Source organism: Nycticebus coucang, chromosome 7 (genome assembly GCF_027406575.1).
Source record: "Nycticebus coucang isolate mNycCou1 chromosome 7, mNycCou1.pri, whole genome shotgun sequence".
NCBI classification, from domain to species: Eukaryota; Metazoa; Chordata; class Mammalia; order Primates; family Lorisidae; genus Nycticebus; species Nycticebus coucang.
Genome location: NC_069786.1, coordinates 61,494,681 through 61,515,761, shown reverse-complemented (window position 1 = coordinate 61,515,761; position 21,081 = coordinate 61,494,681). Strand labels below are relative to the sequence as shown.

Here is a 21,081-nt window from a genome sequence, read left to right as displayed (position 1 = left end):
CCCAGTAGGAAAGTTTTCAATCCCTCCACCTGTACTGGGGACACTGTCCACCCTTCCACAATACTCTGCAATCCCCTGCCTCTTCCTTCTGTCATCTTCAATGGCCTCCTCCTGTCAATACAAACTTGCTTCAGTCTCTCCAATCTTGCGGTATGCGGTGGGGGTGGACAATTCTCTCTGGTAACTCACAACCTCTTTGACTACTTACAGCCCTGCTTTTCTTCTTTCACAACCAAACCTCTTGAAGAGTTGTTTATCTTTCTTTGCCTCTATCATATCCTCAGCATACAAGCTTTTCTTTCTAAAAATGAAAAACATCTTCACCGTTGGTCATGAAAACAAAAGAACAATTTCAATTCTCATTTGATTTGCTTTCTGAGCAGCATTCAACAAAGACAATTCCTTTTTTTTTTTGGAGACAGAGTCTTACTATGTTACCCTCAGTAGAGTGCTGTGGCATCACAGCTCACAGCAACCTCAAACTCTTAGGCTTACGTCATTCTCTTGCCTCAGCCTCCCAAGTAGCTGGGACTCATAGGCACCCACCACACCACACAGCTATTTTTTATTGTTGCAGTTGTCATTATTGTTTAGTAGGCCCAGGCGGGGTTTGAACCCGCCAGCCTCAGTGTATGTGGCCAGCACCCTAACTACTGAGCAATGGGCGCAGAGCCAATTCCTCCCTTTTGCGTTAAGTTCTCTTCCCTTTGCTTTAATGATGTCCCAATTCCCTAGCTTCTACATGTCTTGGGGCACCAATTTCTCTGCATCCTTTGAAATGTTGCATTTCACTTTTTGAGGAGAAAACCATGGATATCTAAACCATCTTCCCTTCATCTGCTCTCCTCCTCCTAGTAGAGGTCATCAACAAACATAGTTCAAGAAGCACCACCTGCTATGTACCACCAATGCCAAATATGTCGCTCAGGTGAGCCCTCTGTTCTGAATTCCACACACACACACTTGTTTGTAAGATATCTGCATTTACATCTTATTGACACTTCAGAATTATTTTTAAAAAATTAGTTCTAAAATGCAGCTAAATATCTCTTCATCCTACCTTCTACTCCTTCTGCTAAATATTGCTCCTTCAACAGCTCTATACCTTGTAAAATGCTCCCTGATCTCGCCAGGGTCCTAGGAGGAATCTTCAATTTCTCTCTCTCCCTAAGCCTTCACATTCAAATTTGTCACCAAATATTGTCAATTCTGCCTGCTATGTCTGCACTCAGTCCACCCTTTTCCATCACCATATCACTGCATGGTCCAAGTGTCCTTCAAGACTAACATCAAGTCTAATTGCCCATCCAGCTTATTGTAGTTTCCTCTTGACTAGTCTTTCTGAATTCCTGTTTGACTCCTTTCAATCCATTCTGCACACTGCACCAAAATGACCTTTGTAAATGTAATTAGAATTAGTTTGCTACTGTTTTACTTCCCTCAGAGTAATGATCAAACATCTGAACAGATAGTCAAAATTGTGGATCTGATCCCTGTCTACATCTCCATTTTCATCCCATTTTTCTCCTCATTGCATTATCCCCATCCTGATAATATTGTGATTATTTTAGGTCATTGAATGCCATATGTGTTTTGTGTACTCTTCCTTAAGTCAAGGTTTTGTAAAAGCCAGTTCTTCTCCTTGGCCTTTGTAGCCAGCTCATACTTTTCCTTTAATATACACATTGAATGTTTTAGGTCTATGAGTTCAGGAGCACCTTACACTATACTTCCAGTGATAAATTTTAATATAGGTCTTTTCTACCAGTCTATGAACTTCATAAGGGTATACCATTCTTCATGGGATATTATTTACCATTATATCTACTATTTCACATACTATCAGTTGACTATTGAATTAAGTCAATTTTACAATTTAGTTTATTACTAAATGTAATTATATCTTTCCTTTTAATAATTTTGGATAATATGTTCAGTGATTTCGAACAAAATACAGAATGAAATTTGTTTTACATATATATTATGGAAGGTTATACATAATTTACATAATATACATAATTTTTTGGAAGGTTAAAGCATAAGATAAATATAAGGGGGAAATTAATAGCCATGTGAGATAGAAGCCATATAATGAATTCAGCCATGGTTTTATGACACTTAAAAAATATTCATTCATTATAATTATAGAATGTAATCATATATAAAAGTATTTTTTCAAAATTAACTAAAAATAGAAATGATGATAGCTTTCTACTAAGTCACAAAGCATTATGCTCAAAAATGGGTGTTTTCCACGTTGTATGACTATTATTTTAAAAATAAAGTATACAAAAAAAATAAAATATACAGTTAAGTTAAAATTCCGACAGACACTTAAGAACAATTAAAACCATTTCATTCTTAAGACAAAATAGTGGATAACTAAAATCAGGTTTTCATGCTTGGGGTATAAAATAGTTATCGCTAAATAAAAAGTTTCAAAATCCATTTACTTTATTAATAATTATTCATTTATTTCATCAGTCCCACAGTTTTTAAATTCCTGCATTTTTGTGAGTGACTAAAATGCTAGGGTTTCAGATAATCTAAGAAATACTCAAATATGAAAAAATATAATTAGGTACTAATTTTGCTTTGGTGATGCCATCCATTGAAAAAGTACAAAACTCCACATCAAGGCAGATCTCAAGGGGCTAAAATACTAGCAAGATGCATGCATCCTATATTGTTTTCTAAATATATATACCAAAACATAAATTAAAATACATTTTCCAAAAGAACAACGTATTCTGGAACAACACTTCCTCAAGAGTTTTTTTATATAAAATAAACCCAACTTTATATAGTATCAGGGGCAACATGATCTTTTGATCTATTAAAATCCATTAATTTTGTTATACCAGGTACAAATTAATAAAAATAGATTAACCTATTGATTGCCACTAACTTGCCAGTTGGCAAATGTGAAATATTTCCTGTGTCTATATATGCTGTGGAAAAATGTCTTCAAGTTTATATTGAAAATGGTTTAAATTGGCTCAATGCCCATAGCTCAGTGAGTAGGGTGCCAGCCACATACACCAAAGCTGGAGGGCTCGAGCTGGGTCCAGGCCTGCCAAACAACAATGACAACTGCAACCAAAAAAATAGCCCAGCATTGTGGCGGGGGCCTGTAGTCCCAGCTACTTGGGAGGCTGAGGCAAGAGAATCGCTTAAGCCCAAAAGTTTGAGGTTGCTGTGAGCTGTGACACCACAGCACTCTACCCCAGGAGACTAGGGGTGAGACTCTGTCTCCAAACAAACAAATTAAAAAAAGGAAAAAGAAAAGGAAATGGTTTAAGTAGCCCTTTATGTGAAACCTGGATCGCTAAAGCACTGACATGCCTGCCCTTGTGTCCATGGATTTAGGATAAAGCAGCATGAGCTTTAATGAATGAATGAAACATGGGTCAGATACACCCTTGGCCGACCACAAGGGCTTCAGCAAGTTGTTTAATTATTTAAACCTCAGTTCTCTGACATAAATGTGGATAATAATATATAATCATTATCCATGAAGATAATAATCAGTTTTTTATTACCAGTAGTAGGTTATTTGTTTTTCCCTGTTCAGGGATTTTGTAATGACGTAATACTCAGAGAAACTGCCAAAGAATTTTTAACTGATATATAAACCGGTAGTAGAAGATAGATTTATGTTTAAGGTGTTGTAATATAAAATTGGAGCATTCAAAACAGAGTAGGATAGGTCTCTCTACACATCAGTACAAATTTCAGAGCCAGCAGAAATATTGGGTAAATGTCACATTATGTAGTATTAACTTTTAAATTATTTAATTTTAATGCCAAAAATACTCCATTTGCCAGTAGACAACTAAGTGATAATTCCTGAACACCGAAAGCAGAACAAAGTGAGATTGTTAAGCTGGGTTACCTCCTTTAGGCCTGTGGCGCTCTTTCCATGGAAAAGCATGATTTTTAAATTTGTATATGGATAGCATATAAATTTGGGATAAGCTAAGAAATCTATTTCTTATTTAATGAATTAGTAAGTTGGAGCCCTGAAAAGAATATTTGAAGTACATGATACAGGGACATGGATGATGCCCCAGTGCATTATATCTGAAAGTCTAAAAATCTATTTTCTTCATGTAGTCCCAGCTAATCAGGAGGGTGAGGCAAGAGGATCACTTGATCCCAGGGATCTCAGGTTGCTGTGAGCTATGATGCCACAGCCCTCTAGCCTGGGGCAACAGAGTGAGAGTATGTCAAAAACCCCACTGTTTTCTTCTCTAATGGAAAATGCAAAGAACACTAAACTGATCAGAAGATCCAGTGTGCAGTTTTAGATCTCATCTGCCACTAATATAACACATAGCTTTAAAAGGGACTAAAGACCTCTGGACCTCAACTCATCTGGACAATGAGCCGGTTGAGACTGACCACATTATGTTTGGATTACCTACTGCCCCAAACTCCGGTGCTATATAAACCTTCTGTTTGCAACGTCAAGCCAGAACAGAGTAGTGGTGTGTACAGAATTCTTTATTCACTTCCTTACGAAATATGAGGAATGTCTTTTTGCTTGCAACAGTTTTTGCTGGAATTGTGGCTACTACCAAGAACAGCTGTCATAGGTACTTTTAACAAGTATCTATAAAGTACTAGTCATGGGTCCTGGTACCAGGTATTTATCACACATTTTAATATTATGTGTGTCTAAACTATGAATACAATGTGACAGATGGAGAAACTAAGATTCAAGGTCACATAGCTAGAAAGTAAATTTCAGAGGTTTCAATTAAGCTTTCTGATACCAAAACCTATGTTTTTCATTTTCCTACCCTTTGTGAATGGCAGGGGGCTCAGCATTCATTGTGGACTTTGGAGTGTCTCAGCTCTTTGGCAGCCTAATCCAGTGCCATGACTTTAAATACCATCTGCTGACACCTCCCAAAGTTGGACACCTCTAGCCCAACACTGTCCCGAAGTACAGATTTGCACAGCCAACTCCTCAACTCCTCCACTGGATGTCCAATAGGCTTCTCAAACAGAACATGTTCACAGCCAGGCTCTTGATTTTACCCATCAAAGTTGCTCCACTCCAGTTCTCCCAAGCTCTTGACCAGACTGAAAGCACATGCAGTCATCATGGTACCTCTCATTCCCTTATGCCCCACATCCAATTGCTCAGCAAATCCTACCCACAGAATGCTTTGAAATTTGATGACATTTCACAGCCCTCCTTGTTTCCACCATAGTGCAAGCTGCAGTTGTCTTGGGCCTGCCTGACAGTTGGCCTCAGGCTACCTCCTTGCCACCATTCTTTCCCCACTTAGGGTCTATTCTCCACAAAGCAACCAGAGTGATCTTTTTAAAATGTGAGTCAGGTCATGACATTCTTCTGCCGAAAACCCACCCATTATCTCTCCTCACCTCATTCAGAGTAAATCTGGTGCCCTCACTATAACTCACCTGCAACTTTCCAACTTCCACTCTCATTGACCTCATCTCCCCTGATCCCTGCCTTTCCCACTCTTCCGTGGCTGATTCTTAAACATACGAGGGGCACTTCCACCTTCAGACTGCACCTTCATACTTGCTGTTGCCCCCCAACTGACTTCCCCTAGATTTCTGTGTCTCACTCACTCACTTCCTTCAGATCTCTGCTCAAATGGATTCTTTTCAGAGAGGACTTCCCTGGCCACAGCATCCAAAAGACACCTTGTTACTCTTCTTCTTTACACTAATTTATTTTTCTTAGTAGCTTTTATCACTATACTTCCATATGATTTATTTGTTTAATGCCTTTCTCCTCCTTAACACACACATGCATGAATGTAACTACCTGAGAGCAGAGACATTGTTTTGTTCAATGTTGCACCTCAATGCTTATAAGAATATCTGCCGCTTGGTAAGCACTCAGTAAGAATTTGCAAATGAATGAAAACAAATGGAAAATAAAGAGGAAGGGTATGGATATATTAAGTTTAAGTAATAAAACCCGAGATGAAACACATTTAAAATTCTGGTAGGGAATTTAGGAACGTGGATTATTTTTAACTTATTTCCTATCCAAAAAATACAATCATGTTTTATTTAAATATCAAACATGATAAGGGCACCTTTAAAGAATTTTCAGCTTTCAATATATGCCCAGGTAAAAATATCATAAGCATAACTTCTGATATTGCCAAAATCAAAAAACAATCTAATTTGATACACTGCTCCTAAGAAAGAGAACAGAAATAGAGGTATAAGTCCAGTTTTAAAACACCTGTTTCTTAATTGTGAATGGCCTTTTTCTGTTCATAAATTAAAGAAAATAAATACACAATGACCTCCCAATTGTGCCTAAACTTACCATGCCATCTCTAAGCATTACAGTAAATGACATTACACTTAAAGTCAAAAAATCAGGATTTCAGTTTAGGTTTTGCATTAATCATTATGTAAATCGATTACAAATCACAGGATTACATGCATCCAAGTCTCCTAGGATCAGTGATCAATTGTGCCAGCCTCATCAAAAACTGAAAGATTTATCTGTCTTGGAATATCAGCCTATCTGCCTTTTCTTTTCTTATAGCTCTACTCCATGAAGAGACATCTGAAATATATTTTAATTTGAGAAATAAGAGATTTTAAAAAATCTAATTTTCTACACTGCAATAAATTGTGGTTGTAAGCCTTGTAAGCTTCTAGGAGAGCCAATAGTTCAACTTGGCATGACATAATAGATTTACCTGGTTGGCCTAAATAGTTCAACTTGGCATTGGCTTCACATATCAATTTGCATAGGTCTCCTAGCAACTTTGGCCTTTGGAGAGTGAGTTCTTTCTTTTGGGAAGCTGAAAAAAGCCCCCAAGTTCAAGTAATATCTGGATGTCTAAGAGGCTCCCAGCATAAACAATGTCTTCAATGCTCAGATTCTCTGATCAGAATTTCTAAAACTGCCCTTTCTGTCTACCACTAGGAGTCTTTTTTCCATGGGTCTTAAGTTGAGATTCATAATCTCCCAGGATTTTTTGTGAGGGAACAATAGCATTATGAGATTTTCAAAGAAATACACGATATTCTCACAAAGTTTTAAATAAAAAATATTCTAGTTTTCCAAATATTGAGTTTTCTCCATTTCATCTCATTGAGATGCAGAAATAAATATTTCTGATCCATTCTTTTTTCACTTGTTTTGTATCTGATTTTCTAACTCTTATTTATCACTTACTTATTTATTCAATACAAATTCTCCCAGTATCTACTATGAACAAAGCATACATCTGAATTTTTTCTATAATTTTATAAACTATGTTTATGTAATTAGCTGAAAATATAATAAACATTTTATGGAAGGATTTAGTCAGTGCACAAATTATAAATACTTGAAACATAGTAGTAGATTATAATTTATAACTCAGGAGACCAAATATAAATTACCACTTTAGTATTCTTTCTGATGGTAACTCAGAGACAATTTTTTTTCTCCATGCAACTAAATTCTCTTTTTTAAAAAATGGAGGTAAAGGAAAAAAAAAAATGGAGGTAAAGGAAAGAGTATTACTTAAGGTAAATGCATAAAAAATTATTAAATATTAAGACATTAATATCAAATAAAAATAGGTTGAGATATATAAATATATACATATATATGTATATATATAGGTTGATATATATATCAACCTTTTATGTATATACATACACACACACACACACACACACACACACACACACACACATATATACAAACCTTGCAGGGAGGGTTAACACTAGAGGTAAGAGGAGATTTATGCCATGCCATGCTTCTAAGGACATCCCTTGGCATATTGCCAGGAAAGCCTGGGGACATGCTTTACATCTTCATCTAGAAGTAAGACGAATACCCTGCACCAGCTTATCCCATTTCCTGAATTCCCTACCACATCTAATTCCTACTCCACCCAATTCAAATATTTTCTGGGCCTGCTATAGGTGGTAAGCTTTTATACTGCAAGCCTTAAAACCAAGCCCTAGGCTGACCATGCAACGGAATTCCAAGCAATGGCTCTTCTTAAAGAAGGCAAACATTCTGTCCTATCTGAGGCTTTGTTTAAATTTCAGTTTCCTTTGTCTTACCTCTAGTTCCCAATGCATATCACTCCTTATCCCAAGACTTCTGTGTCCTTCCTGTAAGTGCCCCTGCCCAGCCCAGCCTCAGTCTTCTAAGCCTTTCCTTCCTTGGCATTCCCAGGATTGGCTGTCAGCCAAAACATAGTTTCTGGCCTGCAATAAAACCTGTCATTCCCAGCTATTCTATTTAACTTCAAAGAGTAACTCAAATTGCTATCTACTACCAAGATGTTAACACTTCCCTTTCTGGAAAGCAGACACTTCAATAAGGAGAGAATAAAGAATTAAATGAGGGTGCACATGGATAGACAGATATTGAGCCTCTGGAGATAGAATTGTAGCAAGAGCTGTAACTTAAATAAAACTTAACAAGGGACAAGAAAAAACAAAAAATAGAAAGTCAACAGGAAAGCTGCTGGGAAAGAAATTTGGAAAAATATTTGAAAGGCTAGTACAGACACAGACACAATTGTAAGCCTTTATTAACACAAAGGTTTCAAAAGCAGAGAATGGTAAAATTCAAACCAAAATATATAGAAGCACAATTCAGAATATGTATGTTTATGTGCCAAATGTAGAAGCAGAAAAGAAAATTAGCTCATGGCGTTTACTCCATTATATAACATTGTAAAATTTAAAGATTTATAAAAAGAGAGCCTGCTAATAGCATCGAACTCTATGAAAAAGCCTTGAATGTAACTTGTAATTCAGAGGGGAGCCGAGGGTAACAGGAGAAAGAAATACTGAGTCAGGTAGAGGAGAAATACTTAGAAAATGGGGAAAACTGGTTCACTTACCTACAATCCCATTTTATGATATGCTGACTGTTGAACAAAAGGAAAGAAAAAGAAAGCACAGAACATCGCCAACCGTATATTTTGAAAAATGCACAGATCAATAATTTAGTCAAAGAAGAAAATCATATTGACTATTTTTAAAAGGATATGAATGTACCAAAATCTTAATAGCTATTTTTCTAATAGGGTTGAAGGGAGTTAAAATGTACAGGGCAGGGGTGGCACTGAATCGAGAGATTGCTTTCCCTTTATTCAATACTATAAATGTCTGAAAGAGAAAACAAAACACATAAAACAGAATTTAGAATATACATTGAAGACATTTTAAGAGAAAAGTGAGACCGTTACTTAGAAATATTGCCCTATAAAAAATTATCAATACATGACATGATGATAGATGCTTTTTCTTTCTGAGCACTATAAACTTTCTTAAATTTGGTAACTCACATGTGGATTTAAAGGAGAGTATAAAGAAAATGTGTGGTCAAGGTCACAGGAAATCTTAGCGTCCTTATCAAATGCTAATGTATGTATTTTTAGATGGGATTTATAATTCACATGAAACATAAAAAGGAGGCTTTGATTACATTTTCAGCTAAATGATTTTTCTCATGAGAACTTTAGGGCTTTCCAAGTGTGTTCTTGGCTCAAACTCTTTTTGGGGTGACATACAGGTCACCTGCTATTATATCTTCTTTGGAGAGCAATGGAAAGGAGAAAATCTATGTTATGAAGGCTTAATAAAACCTGCTGAAGATCAAATTCCCTTATAAAAAGCTAGAGACTGTAAAGAGTAATTTACATGCTGCTCTTGCAAATATATATATATTATATCTATAACAAAATAAAAATACACTCCTAGTTAACACTTTTGAATTCTCAGCATTGTAAGACAATCAGGGTCAATTTGCATTTATTTAAAAATTTGTATTCAAAAAGCTGAATAGGCTTTTGCCCTTCTCAATCCCCACACTGGAGGATGCCTCATCAGTTCTCTCCCTGTCCCAAAAATGCAGGTTCAAATTTGTGCTTCCAAAAGGATCATTGGTCGGTTGCATAGTCAGGCCCACTCAGCCTTTCTACTGATACTTTGCACAGAGGGAGGAGGCACACATTCTTCACCATCACCCCTGGGACTAGCCAGAACCAATTCAATTAGTAAACGGCAGAACGAAAGGCAACTTGACTAAGAACTCACTTTCTTATTGATATAATAGGGGTCCAGGTCCTCCAGGGGCACTGATACCATCCCTGGAGGAATGTCTCCATAAATAAATGGAAGAGACTTTCCTGCTTCCAAGTCACTATTTGGCTTCGGGCCATTTTCATCGTCCTCATCCTTGCGCTCCTGTTTGGGTCTCTGAGCTTTCTCTTCTGCAATGCGTTGTTCAATAGCAGCAAGGGATTCCCTGGTAAAGAACCGGAAGCTGTCAGGTCCTGGCGGTACCAGCACTGACTGTGCCATCTTTTCATCCTGATCTTTTAATCACTGTTTAGCTCTTTGCATAAGAAAGTTCTACAGAAAGAGAGGGGGAGAAAAAGCAATGACCATTAGGACAAAAGTGGCAATTATGAGACACTGAGCACTGAGCTAAAGGACATAAACCAAGAGAGCTATATTATTTCACAAAGGAAGCTGAGTGTGGCATTCAGGAAATCTCATCCATGCATTCATTTGCTTGCATGGAGCTCTGTCTTTCACATTCAGTAGGTGTCTATGAGGTAATCTAATCTCCCACTCCCAAAATGTTTTAGTAATCATGGTAGTTGGGGGAAGATATATAATTCAGAGCTCAGAGATGGAGGATACTGGTTTATGCTTGCTGTTTCACTTCTATGAATATTTTGGCAGCCATCTTTCTCAGCATCTTTCTAAAAAAATACCAGAGATCCAAAACAAGAGATGAAACATCACACAATTTGTAGAAGCTTGGCTGTGTGGGGCTCTTGCATGGATGTCTCCATTTTTTCCCACATACCTTTTGGCTCACTTTACTAGTTTATTCAAAAGCAATACACCTGATAAAGCGCTCTGAAATCCTAAAATGCCAGCCTGTGGGAACATAGATAGGTACTGCTTGAAAGCTGGGGAAAGGAAGGAGCACAATATGCCTGTCTGTGTTTGCTACTGCTTGGAAGCTGCACAGGAAGGGACTCAGCTCCTGCCAAACCGGGCAGGAAGTCATCCACGTCAGAGGTCTGTAACTTGGACCCCCTGGCATAGCAACCTGCTGCTACATAGTGTAATTGCTTCTGAAACTAACACATTTGCAGTACCTTAGGAAACACTGTGGAGATAGCCCACTTTCTGAAAATGTACCCATTTCACAAAAATCTGGCATAGCAGTCTGAGTGTCCATTTCAGAATTTGGGCTTGAGATAGTTGATCTTTTAAGCAAACTCTTATTATATAGGTTTTTGCAGTAACAAAAATAATGGAGCTTTACTGGTACTCAAACCATATTTTACCAAACTAAAGTAGATAACTCAACAGAGCACTCAATCATTTAAAATCCATCTAAACCGGTGGCAGGAGTTTCTATGCTATTTGAAACAATACAACCAAAATTTTGACTACTGGATGCCATCTGTACAAAATCGCTTAATCTATTTTTTTCTTCTTTTTCTTTTCTTGTTAAAAGAATCCATTTAACTCCCACACCATAGGCATGAGAGTTGCCAGTTAAATATATGAAATGCATTTTCTAAGAGTAAAATGTGTTGCTATGCAGTTCGTTTCTGCAGCATATACCAGATAAAACAGAGGGAGATCTAAGACAGCACATCTATTGTACAGCTTCATTAAAAATTGTTTTTTGAAGTAGACCAGGACCTTTCAGCCTCCAGCTAGCAGACTACCCTCCCAGTATCACAGGACCTCCAAAACATCCCCCATTTTTTCACCCGTCCCCAGAGACCCTCATGGCAAGCGAAAGGCATAGGCGTGGACATAGTCCTTGCACACTGGGGGGAGGAAACTGCCGTGCCTGGATGCTCTAATAGAAGAGACATGCTAAAACATGCAGCCAGCAGCTTCAAAATGAAAGTGGTCCCCCTGCAGATTTCCCCAAGGATTCTACTGTAAAGGTAGAGAAGCATCACAGAGAATAAGCATAATAAGAATATCAGAACATTACCCCTGCAGAATCTTTTACACCCAGAGTTTGGGATTGATAAGCTGGCATCAAGAAGACTGCAGTTAAAATTCCATCATGCTTTAAAAAAAAAAAAAAAAAAAAAAATTTTTTTAATTCTTCTTCAAAGACCACACCTAACTTCCTGTAAAAGGATTCTGGTAACTGAAGTAAGAACCGGCATTTCCTGTACAGGGACTACAAAGTGACGTTTTTGTAACTACCACTAGAGGGCGGAGAAGCTGTGAGCAGAAACACCTTCCCAACGTACACCCAGAGACAGGCGTCTGAAGCAGCGCAAAGCTTCCAGCAATGGAGTTTTCATTTTTGACAGGCTTTTCTTGGAACTGACCGTTAAAACTTTACTGATTTCACGTATTAATTGTGTTAACCAATGATGTTTCCCTTAAATTCTTTATTTACTAAGCCAGAAAGTCATTCACTCAATGTAAATAATTCAAATTGCAAGTAAAATGAAAATGCACTGATGCATAATGTCTTTTTCAGTCAATGAAGGACTCCATATGTGACCGGGGTCCTGAAAAATTATAATACTGTATTTTTACCGTAGGTTTCCTGTGTTTGCAGTATTCAGGACAACAACATGTCATACAGGTTCGTGACCTAGGAAGAATAGTTTACACCTTATCTATAGTCTAGGAGTGTAGCAGGCTGTACCACCTAGGTTTCTGTAGCCACACTCGATGATGTTCCCACGCGATTAATTGCCCAAGGACACATTTCTCAGAATGCATCATTAAGCACCACAGGACTGTAAATAGAAGAAGATCAAAAATAAGAACTCCTATAAAATAGCAATTATAGGGCGGCGCCTGTGGCTCAGTGAGTAGGGCGCTGGCCCCATATGCTGAGGGTGGTGGGTTCAAACCCAGCCCTGGCCAAACTGCAACAGAAAAATAGCCGGGTGTTGTGGCGGGCGCCTGTAGTCCCAGCTGCTCGGGAGGCTGAGGCAAGAGAATCACATAAGCCCAAGAGCTGGAGGTTGCTGTGCGCCATGTGACGCCATGGCACTCTACTGAGACTCTGTCTCTACAAAAAAAAAAAAAAAAAATAGCAATTATATTAATAAGAGTCTTGCATACAGCCTCAGGTCTAGAGTATCTGAAATCCAATAAAGTTCTTTGCTAATTCAATAAGGAGATGACTCATGTCACACAAGTCAACTTTTTCTAGAAAAAGTAAAATTGACCCAATGAGAGACCAATTTTATCTCTGACTGAAGTCACTGAAAAGCAATGAGAAAAATAGAACCGATAGCCAGGGAGACCCTAAATACAAGTCTTTCAGCCACTATTTGCCTTAGGATTTGAGGACTTACTAAGTGCTAGTTACTGGACTAAGATGTCTGCATGCACTATACTGTTTCATTCTCCCCACAACTCGATAAGATAAATGCTTTTGTTATCTTTATTTCGAAAACTGAGGAGAGAAAGTATACTGAGATTAGGGAAAGACTCCTAAAATCATCCAGGCAGGATTCAAACTCAAAGTATGACATCAAAAATCTGTGATCATTAGTCATAAAAACAGACACCTGTTCATGCAACTAAAACCTAAATTAGGATAAAATAAAAATAAGGCACTTGCACCAATCATAATCAGAAACAGTTCTAACTATTACATCCATATACAGCATTGTTTATATTTTCTAGCTTCATCATTTTCATTTAAAAATTCATTTGTTGGAAATGGCAAGGAGAAGAAATAGACAGAAAGAATATTTTAGTCACTCTAGCACAGTGGTTCCCAGCCTTTTAGTCAACAGGAACCAGTTTTATGGAAGAAAATTTTTCCATAACCCAGGGGGTTGTCGAGAGAAGGGAGTGGTTTTGATATGAGTTTGCAAGGAACTGATTTATTATGGTCTCTGTGAGTCAAACCTCTCTGCTACCTACCATCACCACTGCAGTTCCACCTCAGATCATCAGGCATTAGATTCCCATAAAGAGCTCACAACCTAGATCCTTGGCTGTGCAGTTTACAGTAAGGTTCATGGTAGGAGAATGGAATGCTGCCACTGATCAGACAGGAGGTGGAGCTCAGACAGTGGTGAACTGGTGGGGAGCAGCTTTCCTTGCCTGCCTGCTGCTCACCTCCTGCTGTGCAGCTCTGCAGCCCAGTTCCTAACAGGCCATGGAGTGTCGGTAACCCCCAGGGTTGGGAACCACAGCTCTAGCAGGTATCTATTTTTGGTTGCAAGAGAAAGAAAAATGACTCTAAATGATAAAAGGAAAAGAGGAAGAAAGAAGAGAGTGCATTGATTCATGCTTTACTGTCTAGGCTGTCTAGGGGCGAGTTTAAGGCAGGGTAATGATTCAGAAGCATAACTGATGTTGCCAGCGCATTGTTATGCTTTATCCTTTGGCTCTGACTTCTATAGCGACAACTTTTCTAAAGATTCTCTCCTTGTTGTAGTGAGATGCTATAACATCTCTAGCCTCTCAACCTTCTATACCTAAGTTTAATGGGATCGAAGAACCAGGAAAAGTCTCATTGCATCTCACTGGCTCCAGGTGCAGTGATCCCAAAGTAATCAGCGTTCTGGTCAAGGCTGCTCCTTGATGGCCTCCCTTATACCTCATGCCCCACCCTTGGAAGAAAGAAGAAACCTCACTTGAAATCTATGAACAGGCTCATAGTTGTGGGACAGAAGCATTCCCCCAATGCAGAGCTTGAAACTACAAGTGAATAAGAGGGGAATTAATGGGGGATAGCAAAAACAAACAAGTACATATTCTAGTCACATACTAGTTATGTTTGCACTGCCTCAATATTTGAAAAGTAACATTGCAAATATATACATATGGTATGTCTTCCATGTATAACAACTTCCATGTATACCAACCAGGCAAGATATTTGGAAGATTACTTGCCCCAAAGGAAGCTGTCCTATTGTAATCAAGCACACAAATGCTTCACAAATTTCTATGGTGAGCATCAGCTTCAATTATCTAATGAATATTCCAATCTCACTTTACAAATGTGTTCAGCAACAGACCAACTTGTTATACAAATTATTTTAATTCACAAAATAAAAATGTACAAGGTTTTTACCAAAAATCATATTTGGGGGAGATTAACTGTAATAATAACACAATATCTACTTTTTGTTAAGCACTATTTTAAGAGCTATAAGACCATTTAATCCTTATAACAACCTGATGTAATAGATACTGTGGTCATCCCCATTTAAAACATGAAGAAGAATTTAAAAGAACATAGGATATTAGAGGCTGGGAAGGGTAGGAAGAAGGGAAGAATAGGGAGAGATTTGTTAAAGGATACACAATTAAGCCAGACAGCCTAAGTAAGTTCTAGTGTTCTATACCATTGTAGGGAGAATATAGTTAACAATAATATATAGTTTCGAATAGCTAGAAGGAGGATATTGAATGTTGTTTTCAACACAAAAAAATGATACATGTTTGAGGTAAAGAATATGCTAATTTCCCAGGTCGGATCACTATATATCTTATGTATAGTCCCTACGTGCCCCATCAATATATAGAATTGTTATTTGTCAATTTAAAAAAAATTTTTAAATGAGGAAACTGAGGCAACCAGAGGCTAAATAATTTGCAACATGCTTAAGTTCTTACAACTGAGAGGAATATGATTTAACTCAAATTAACTCAAATGGCTGCAAATTCCATGTTTCTAAAAATTATGCAATGCTTCAAACATTTTTCAGAATCATTCACTATCAGGAACACATCAAGATATGTGCAGATTCTTTGACATTCATTAGTTTTAGGGTCACTTCTATCTTTCTCGTTGATTCTAGCCACTGACCATGTCTCAAAATATTTAAGAGTGAACACAAAATGTTTTACCAAAAAGTCCAAGATATCAAATGAGCAACATATGAATATTTTTTCCATCTCAAAAAACTTTTGTGTAGTGTAGATTTGAAAAAGAAATTATTGTCTTTTGCTTCTAATTTCTTGGGATGAGATTTTCAGGAATTGTATACTTTATATTTTTATTCCACTAGCTGTGAACCTTGTTAACATCATGCTGATATCTTATGAGAACTAAATATGACATAAATTATTTGAAGATTTTAAATTTCATTTAGTTTACTTTTCAGACAGACAATTTTGTGTGACAACTTTTAAGACCAGACACAATGTTTGGAAGATCCATGAGTAATGGGAAAGGCAAACAAATATTATTTGAAGTAGTCCAAAAAGAAAAAAAAATATTAAGAATTGAGTATTTAAGTTCTGATGACATTTGTAGAATAGGACTCCAATTTTTCTCTACAAAGATCCACATTTAATTGCTTGAAAGATAAATGCATTCTAAGAAAATGATTGGCTTATTAAATCTCCTAGATGGGGACATAATCTTCTTATAGTTTATAATTAACGGTTTTGGATCAGTGCTAAAAAACTTAAGAGAATTCTGTATTCAAGAGTTAAGAAGGCTGAGAAAGACTATGGAATGTCTTTTCCTGAAAGTGATCCTTTAAAATTTTTTATCGCAATTATAATTTTTGGTGTTCATTAGTCAGGGTAATGTTCAAAAATATAAACCAAGAAAAGATTTGCTAAATATTATTAGAGGATTTATTTTTTGGATTTTCTGAATTTCTCAGCTGGAGTATATTTTCTCATGCACTTTTTTATTATTACTCACTGTGTTTTTATATATCCTTTGTCTTTAGCCTGAATCTACTAGTTTCTTTCTTCATCTAACAATTTCCATAAAGGGAGAAAGTTCTGAACAACCAGACTTACATGTTTTCCTGCAGTAGATTTGGAGCCCAGCACAGTGGATTATGAAAAACTCAAGTTCAGCATGTACTGGTAAGAAAATCTCATTTTTTTCCTTAAATGCTAGGTTTAGTTCTAATAAGACACAAACTTATTTTTCATACTTTATGTTCATATTAGATACATTAAGCAATATTCTTTTCTCTCTCTCTCCAAATACTGAATCTTATTTAGAAACTATTTAATGTAAATTGTTGAAAGTAAAACCTTGTCAAGAAACATCAGGTGGGAAAAAAGGTTCTCAACAAAATGGAATTTTAAAGTAACACAAGTCTAAAAATTCACAAAAAGAAATAGGACCATTATAATTTGAACAATGGCTAGTTATTTGTATTTTTGCTGTTGTAAATCAGTGAATCTGGGTTTCTTCTGAAGCCCGCACAAAACATGCACTACAAAACAATTTTATCATAAAATACTTGCTTTCTACACCCATTTGGGGACAAACTGTCACCAGAAATAAATAAATACATCAGGGGCTGAACAAACCTGGTAGTGGGCGATACACATTTTGCCAAACAAAAGGACTCAATAGGCTCTGGGCAGAGCAAATGAGGGTAAGTTAAGGAATGAATATTTAAAATATTAAAAATTAATTCAGACATGGCACTTTATTTTCCTCAAAAGAAAATTAACATTTAGTAACACAGTAATGAATTTTGTCTTCAGAGAGTTTAGTGCACTGGCAAAGTATTCAAATAACTGGACAGCTCTGGAGAGCAAATACCCCAAAACATCCTAGCTTTGCAGATCCCAAGGTAAGGATGGCCTTCCCTGATCACTCCTTTTTGCCAGAGGTTCACAAAGAGGAGTCTTGGAAGGAAGGAAGGAAGGAAGAAAGGAAGGAAGGAAGGAAGGAAGGAAGGAAGGAAGGAAGGAAGGAAGGAAGGAAGGAAGGAAGGAAGGAAGGAAGGAAGGAAATTAGTTGCAAGATGATCACCTGCTGGCTGTGCTCCCAACTATAAGCAGCAAACTTTAAGGAACCAAAGAGGAGTCCCAGTGGGCAAGGGGAGTAGAAAAGAATAAAATGGGACACAACCCCAATTTAAATCCCTATGTTGGCCAATCCATAAAAGCATTTGTTAGATTAAAAAACTGGATACCCCTCATTTCTTTAAAAACACAATACATACAAAGTTTGATAAAAATTAAAAAAATCAGCAGAGAAATGCTCAGGGAAAACGCAGCTTTTCAAAGTAAACCCCTCAGAGCTCAACCATACCCTCTATTCATCCAGGCAACAATGCCTCTTGCTTTTTAGCAGGGATGTAATTGGTCGATGACACTGAGAAGGGACAGAGAAAGAGGCTTGAAGGGGGGCAAGAGCACAGACTGGTCTGCTTAATAAGGAAGTCTGGACTGGCCATAGAAATATCATGGGAAAATTGTGACCAGCATTCAGCATTCTAGACAAAAAGGGGAAAATAATGTGGATATGAGGTAACCTAGAAAATCAATGACCAATAGAAAAGGATGATAATGACCAATAAAATGACCAATCAATGACCAATAAAAAAAGACAATAATCAAGGACCAATAAAAAGGTCAAGGTGCCCAGAGGCACAGAAAGACCCATGACAGAGGTACTAACAATTTCAAATGGAGAGAAAGAGAATGCTTATACCGCTATGCTGCCTTTGTGTCTCCGTCGTTCTCTCTCTCTTCTCACTCGTGAGAGGGGCCCACTTCCAACTCTTTGCGGAAGTGCTCTAAGCTTTCTCTGTGTTCTTAAATAAAATTTCTTTGTTATACTAAAGCCTGTGCAAAGTTACTTTTACTTTCTATTCACACTGCCTGTGCTGCCCCAGTTTTACTTTAGATTTCTACACATTTTTGCTATCAATCTGTCTGTGCCTCAGTTGATAGAACCAGGCCAACTGGGTTTGAGGAACTGGGACCCCTGGACCCCCAACAGACACCACATAGCTTTACAGGGCAACCTTTAAAATGCTCCTTTTGGGTCAAAGCCTGGGCCTGTAAGGATCCAAGCAGGCCTGTGACAGCAGATATCAAAGGTTCTGAGGTTTGGCCCTCCCTTCCCAGACACAATGTCAAATGCATAAAATCTTCTGTCATGTTACATTTTATATTTTGAAATATGGAACCATATTTTCCATAATCTTGAGGCATTTATTACAATGTTCTCTGCCAAAATTTCACTTTAGCTTAAAATACAGTCTTTATGTTGCTCCACTCAGATCAGCACCTCAGCGTATTACATGAAGGCTTCTCCTGTGATCAGTGTGACCCACATCCACACAATGAGTCCCATGGCAGCCTCTTTGTTCCCCAGGTGAACCAACTAGAAGTTAATACTGCTGTGCTACAAGAAAAACCTCCAAACTTAAACTTATTGGAAAAGGAGTGAGCCTCTGCAAAGTCCATTTTCAAAAGAGGTACTTTTTGCTTATACAAAGAAACCAGTGAGTCCTCTAAGAATAATAAATATTAGTATTCTACAGTTAAACACACAACTTGTGTGAAGAATTTGGATGTTGCTCTGCTGGTCCAGGCTGTTAATATTCTTGTACTTCCTGTGGTCATCCCTCATCAGGTATATATATCTGACTTAAGGCATAGAGAATGTCTACAGGCCTCTGAGAAACATGGTCATTTTTTCTCCTTGTTCTCCTGGAAAATCAATTCAATGCTTCTTAGCTTTTCAAAATAAAAATCTCTCTCTGTCTCCAAGTCTTTGATGGAAAATTTCAGTATATTGACCTCAACTCTCTGTCTCATCACTCCTATTGGCCACATCAGATTTTTTCACACCACCCCAAGGTAGCCTCAGGAGTTGCAGTAATTTTCAGTGTTGGAATGGGTTTCTATGAAGCTGCACTACTCAAGCTGAAAGGTTTCTTCCATTTATTCAAAGATGGAGCACCAAAGGAGCGAGCCATTGCAGTTTCTTGACCTTGTCTATGACTAACAGGGCCATAGCCATTTCCATCACAGTTTGCATCAAAACACACCCTGAACCCCTAGATGAATTCAAAATTGCCCCCAAATTTTCCTTTTCATAGTTTATTCACAGAAATTATTTAGTCAAACCCACCCTTTGAAAACCTACTTATATATAGCATTTTGAAGTTCTGGAGTAGTACTGTACTAGTTTAGCTTGAATTTCACTTCCTTTAAGGAAATGGGGTCAGGGAATAGCATGACAAACATGCTCTGCCTATTGTCTAACTGACCAATAGGCAGACCCTGAGCACAACTGCTCCATCTTTGTCAGATTCATCTTCACAGACTCATTGATCCAGGCCACCCTATTATGTAGACTTCAAGTGTACATTCACTGCCAACTTAGGCTCCTTGAAGAAGCTTGTGCATTGTCCACATCCAGCTCTGGTTCCATCTTTATCTTACTCAAACTGCTGGATGAATATTCTTTTTAAAAGTATAGGCATTCCTTTAAATGACTGTTGTCTTTCAAGACACATTTTGTTTTTCTTTAACAGAAATGCACACCAATTTTATCATGATCTCTAGGAAATATAATTCAGTATATAGATAATGACTTTGTATCTAACTTTCCTTGGGGGTGGGAGGGAATGAGATAACTAAAATAAGTTATACCTATGTCTTTATAGAAACATTTTTATTTTATTGCAGGTAGACTGAAGATACATTTCTACAAACTTTTAAAATCTTCAGATGTATTATATGTGTGTTAGTACAGTGGTCCCTACCTTTTTGGCAGCAAGAACTGGTTTCATGGAAGAAAATTTTTTCCATAGACAGGGTGGCAGCTGGGGGACGGGATGTGACAGGGGGCGGAGCTCAAGCAGCGATGTAAGTGATAGAGAGCAGCTATTAATACAGATGAAGCTTAGCTCACTCGCCCACTGTGCATCTCCTGCTGTGTGGCCCAGTTCCTAATAAGGCATGGACTGGTCTATGACCTGAGGGTTGGGGACCACAGTATTAATAAATTTCTGTAAATTATTTCAACCTTCTTTAAATGGCTTATCAGTTAGAAAGCCTTCCAATCTGATTACATCACATATTAGTTTATTTTCAATGGATTGATTATGTTGGGATCACAGAATTCCACTTCTGATTTTAATGACCACGTAAGAAAGAAAATTTTCTATGGTATAGTTCCCTCCATGAGGGTAAAGCCCTTCAATTTGTTTTATATACATATATATTTACAATTCACATTTCCTCATACCATCTCTTTTTTCAAAGACTTCTACCTAAATTTTTTCCCTTCAGCCCTCATCCATCTTCTTCCATATGTAAGAAAAAAATCAGCCTCTAAATTCCTCAGTGGGATAG

The 21,081-nt window shown here is 37.5% G+C and overlaps 1 protein-coding gene across 3 annotated transcripts in view; it reads right to left on the bottom strand.

Annotated features, from left to right (window-relative positions):
• LOC128590433 (sodium channel protein type 2 subunit alpha) overlaps nt 1–21,081 on the bottom strand; it is a 154,797-nt gene that overhangs the window by 96,241 nt on the left and 37,475 nt on the right. For 2 of the 3 annotated variants that reach the window (XM_053597749.1, XM_053597748.1), the window contains exons 2-3: nt 10,063–10,380; nt 9,015–9,132 (exon numbers count right to left, since the gene is read on the bottom strand). In XM_053597749.1, the coding sequence (XP_053453724.1) occupies nt 9,015–9,132; nt 10,063–10,329 (385 nt within the window). In that variant the 5' untranslated portion in view covers nt 10,330–10,380. Of the gene's footprint in view, nt 1–9,014; nt 9,133–10,062; nt 10,381–12,001; nt 12,097–21,081 lie in introns of those variants that run through there. The other variant, XM_053597750.1, reaches the window with a different exon arrangement.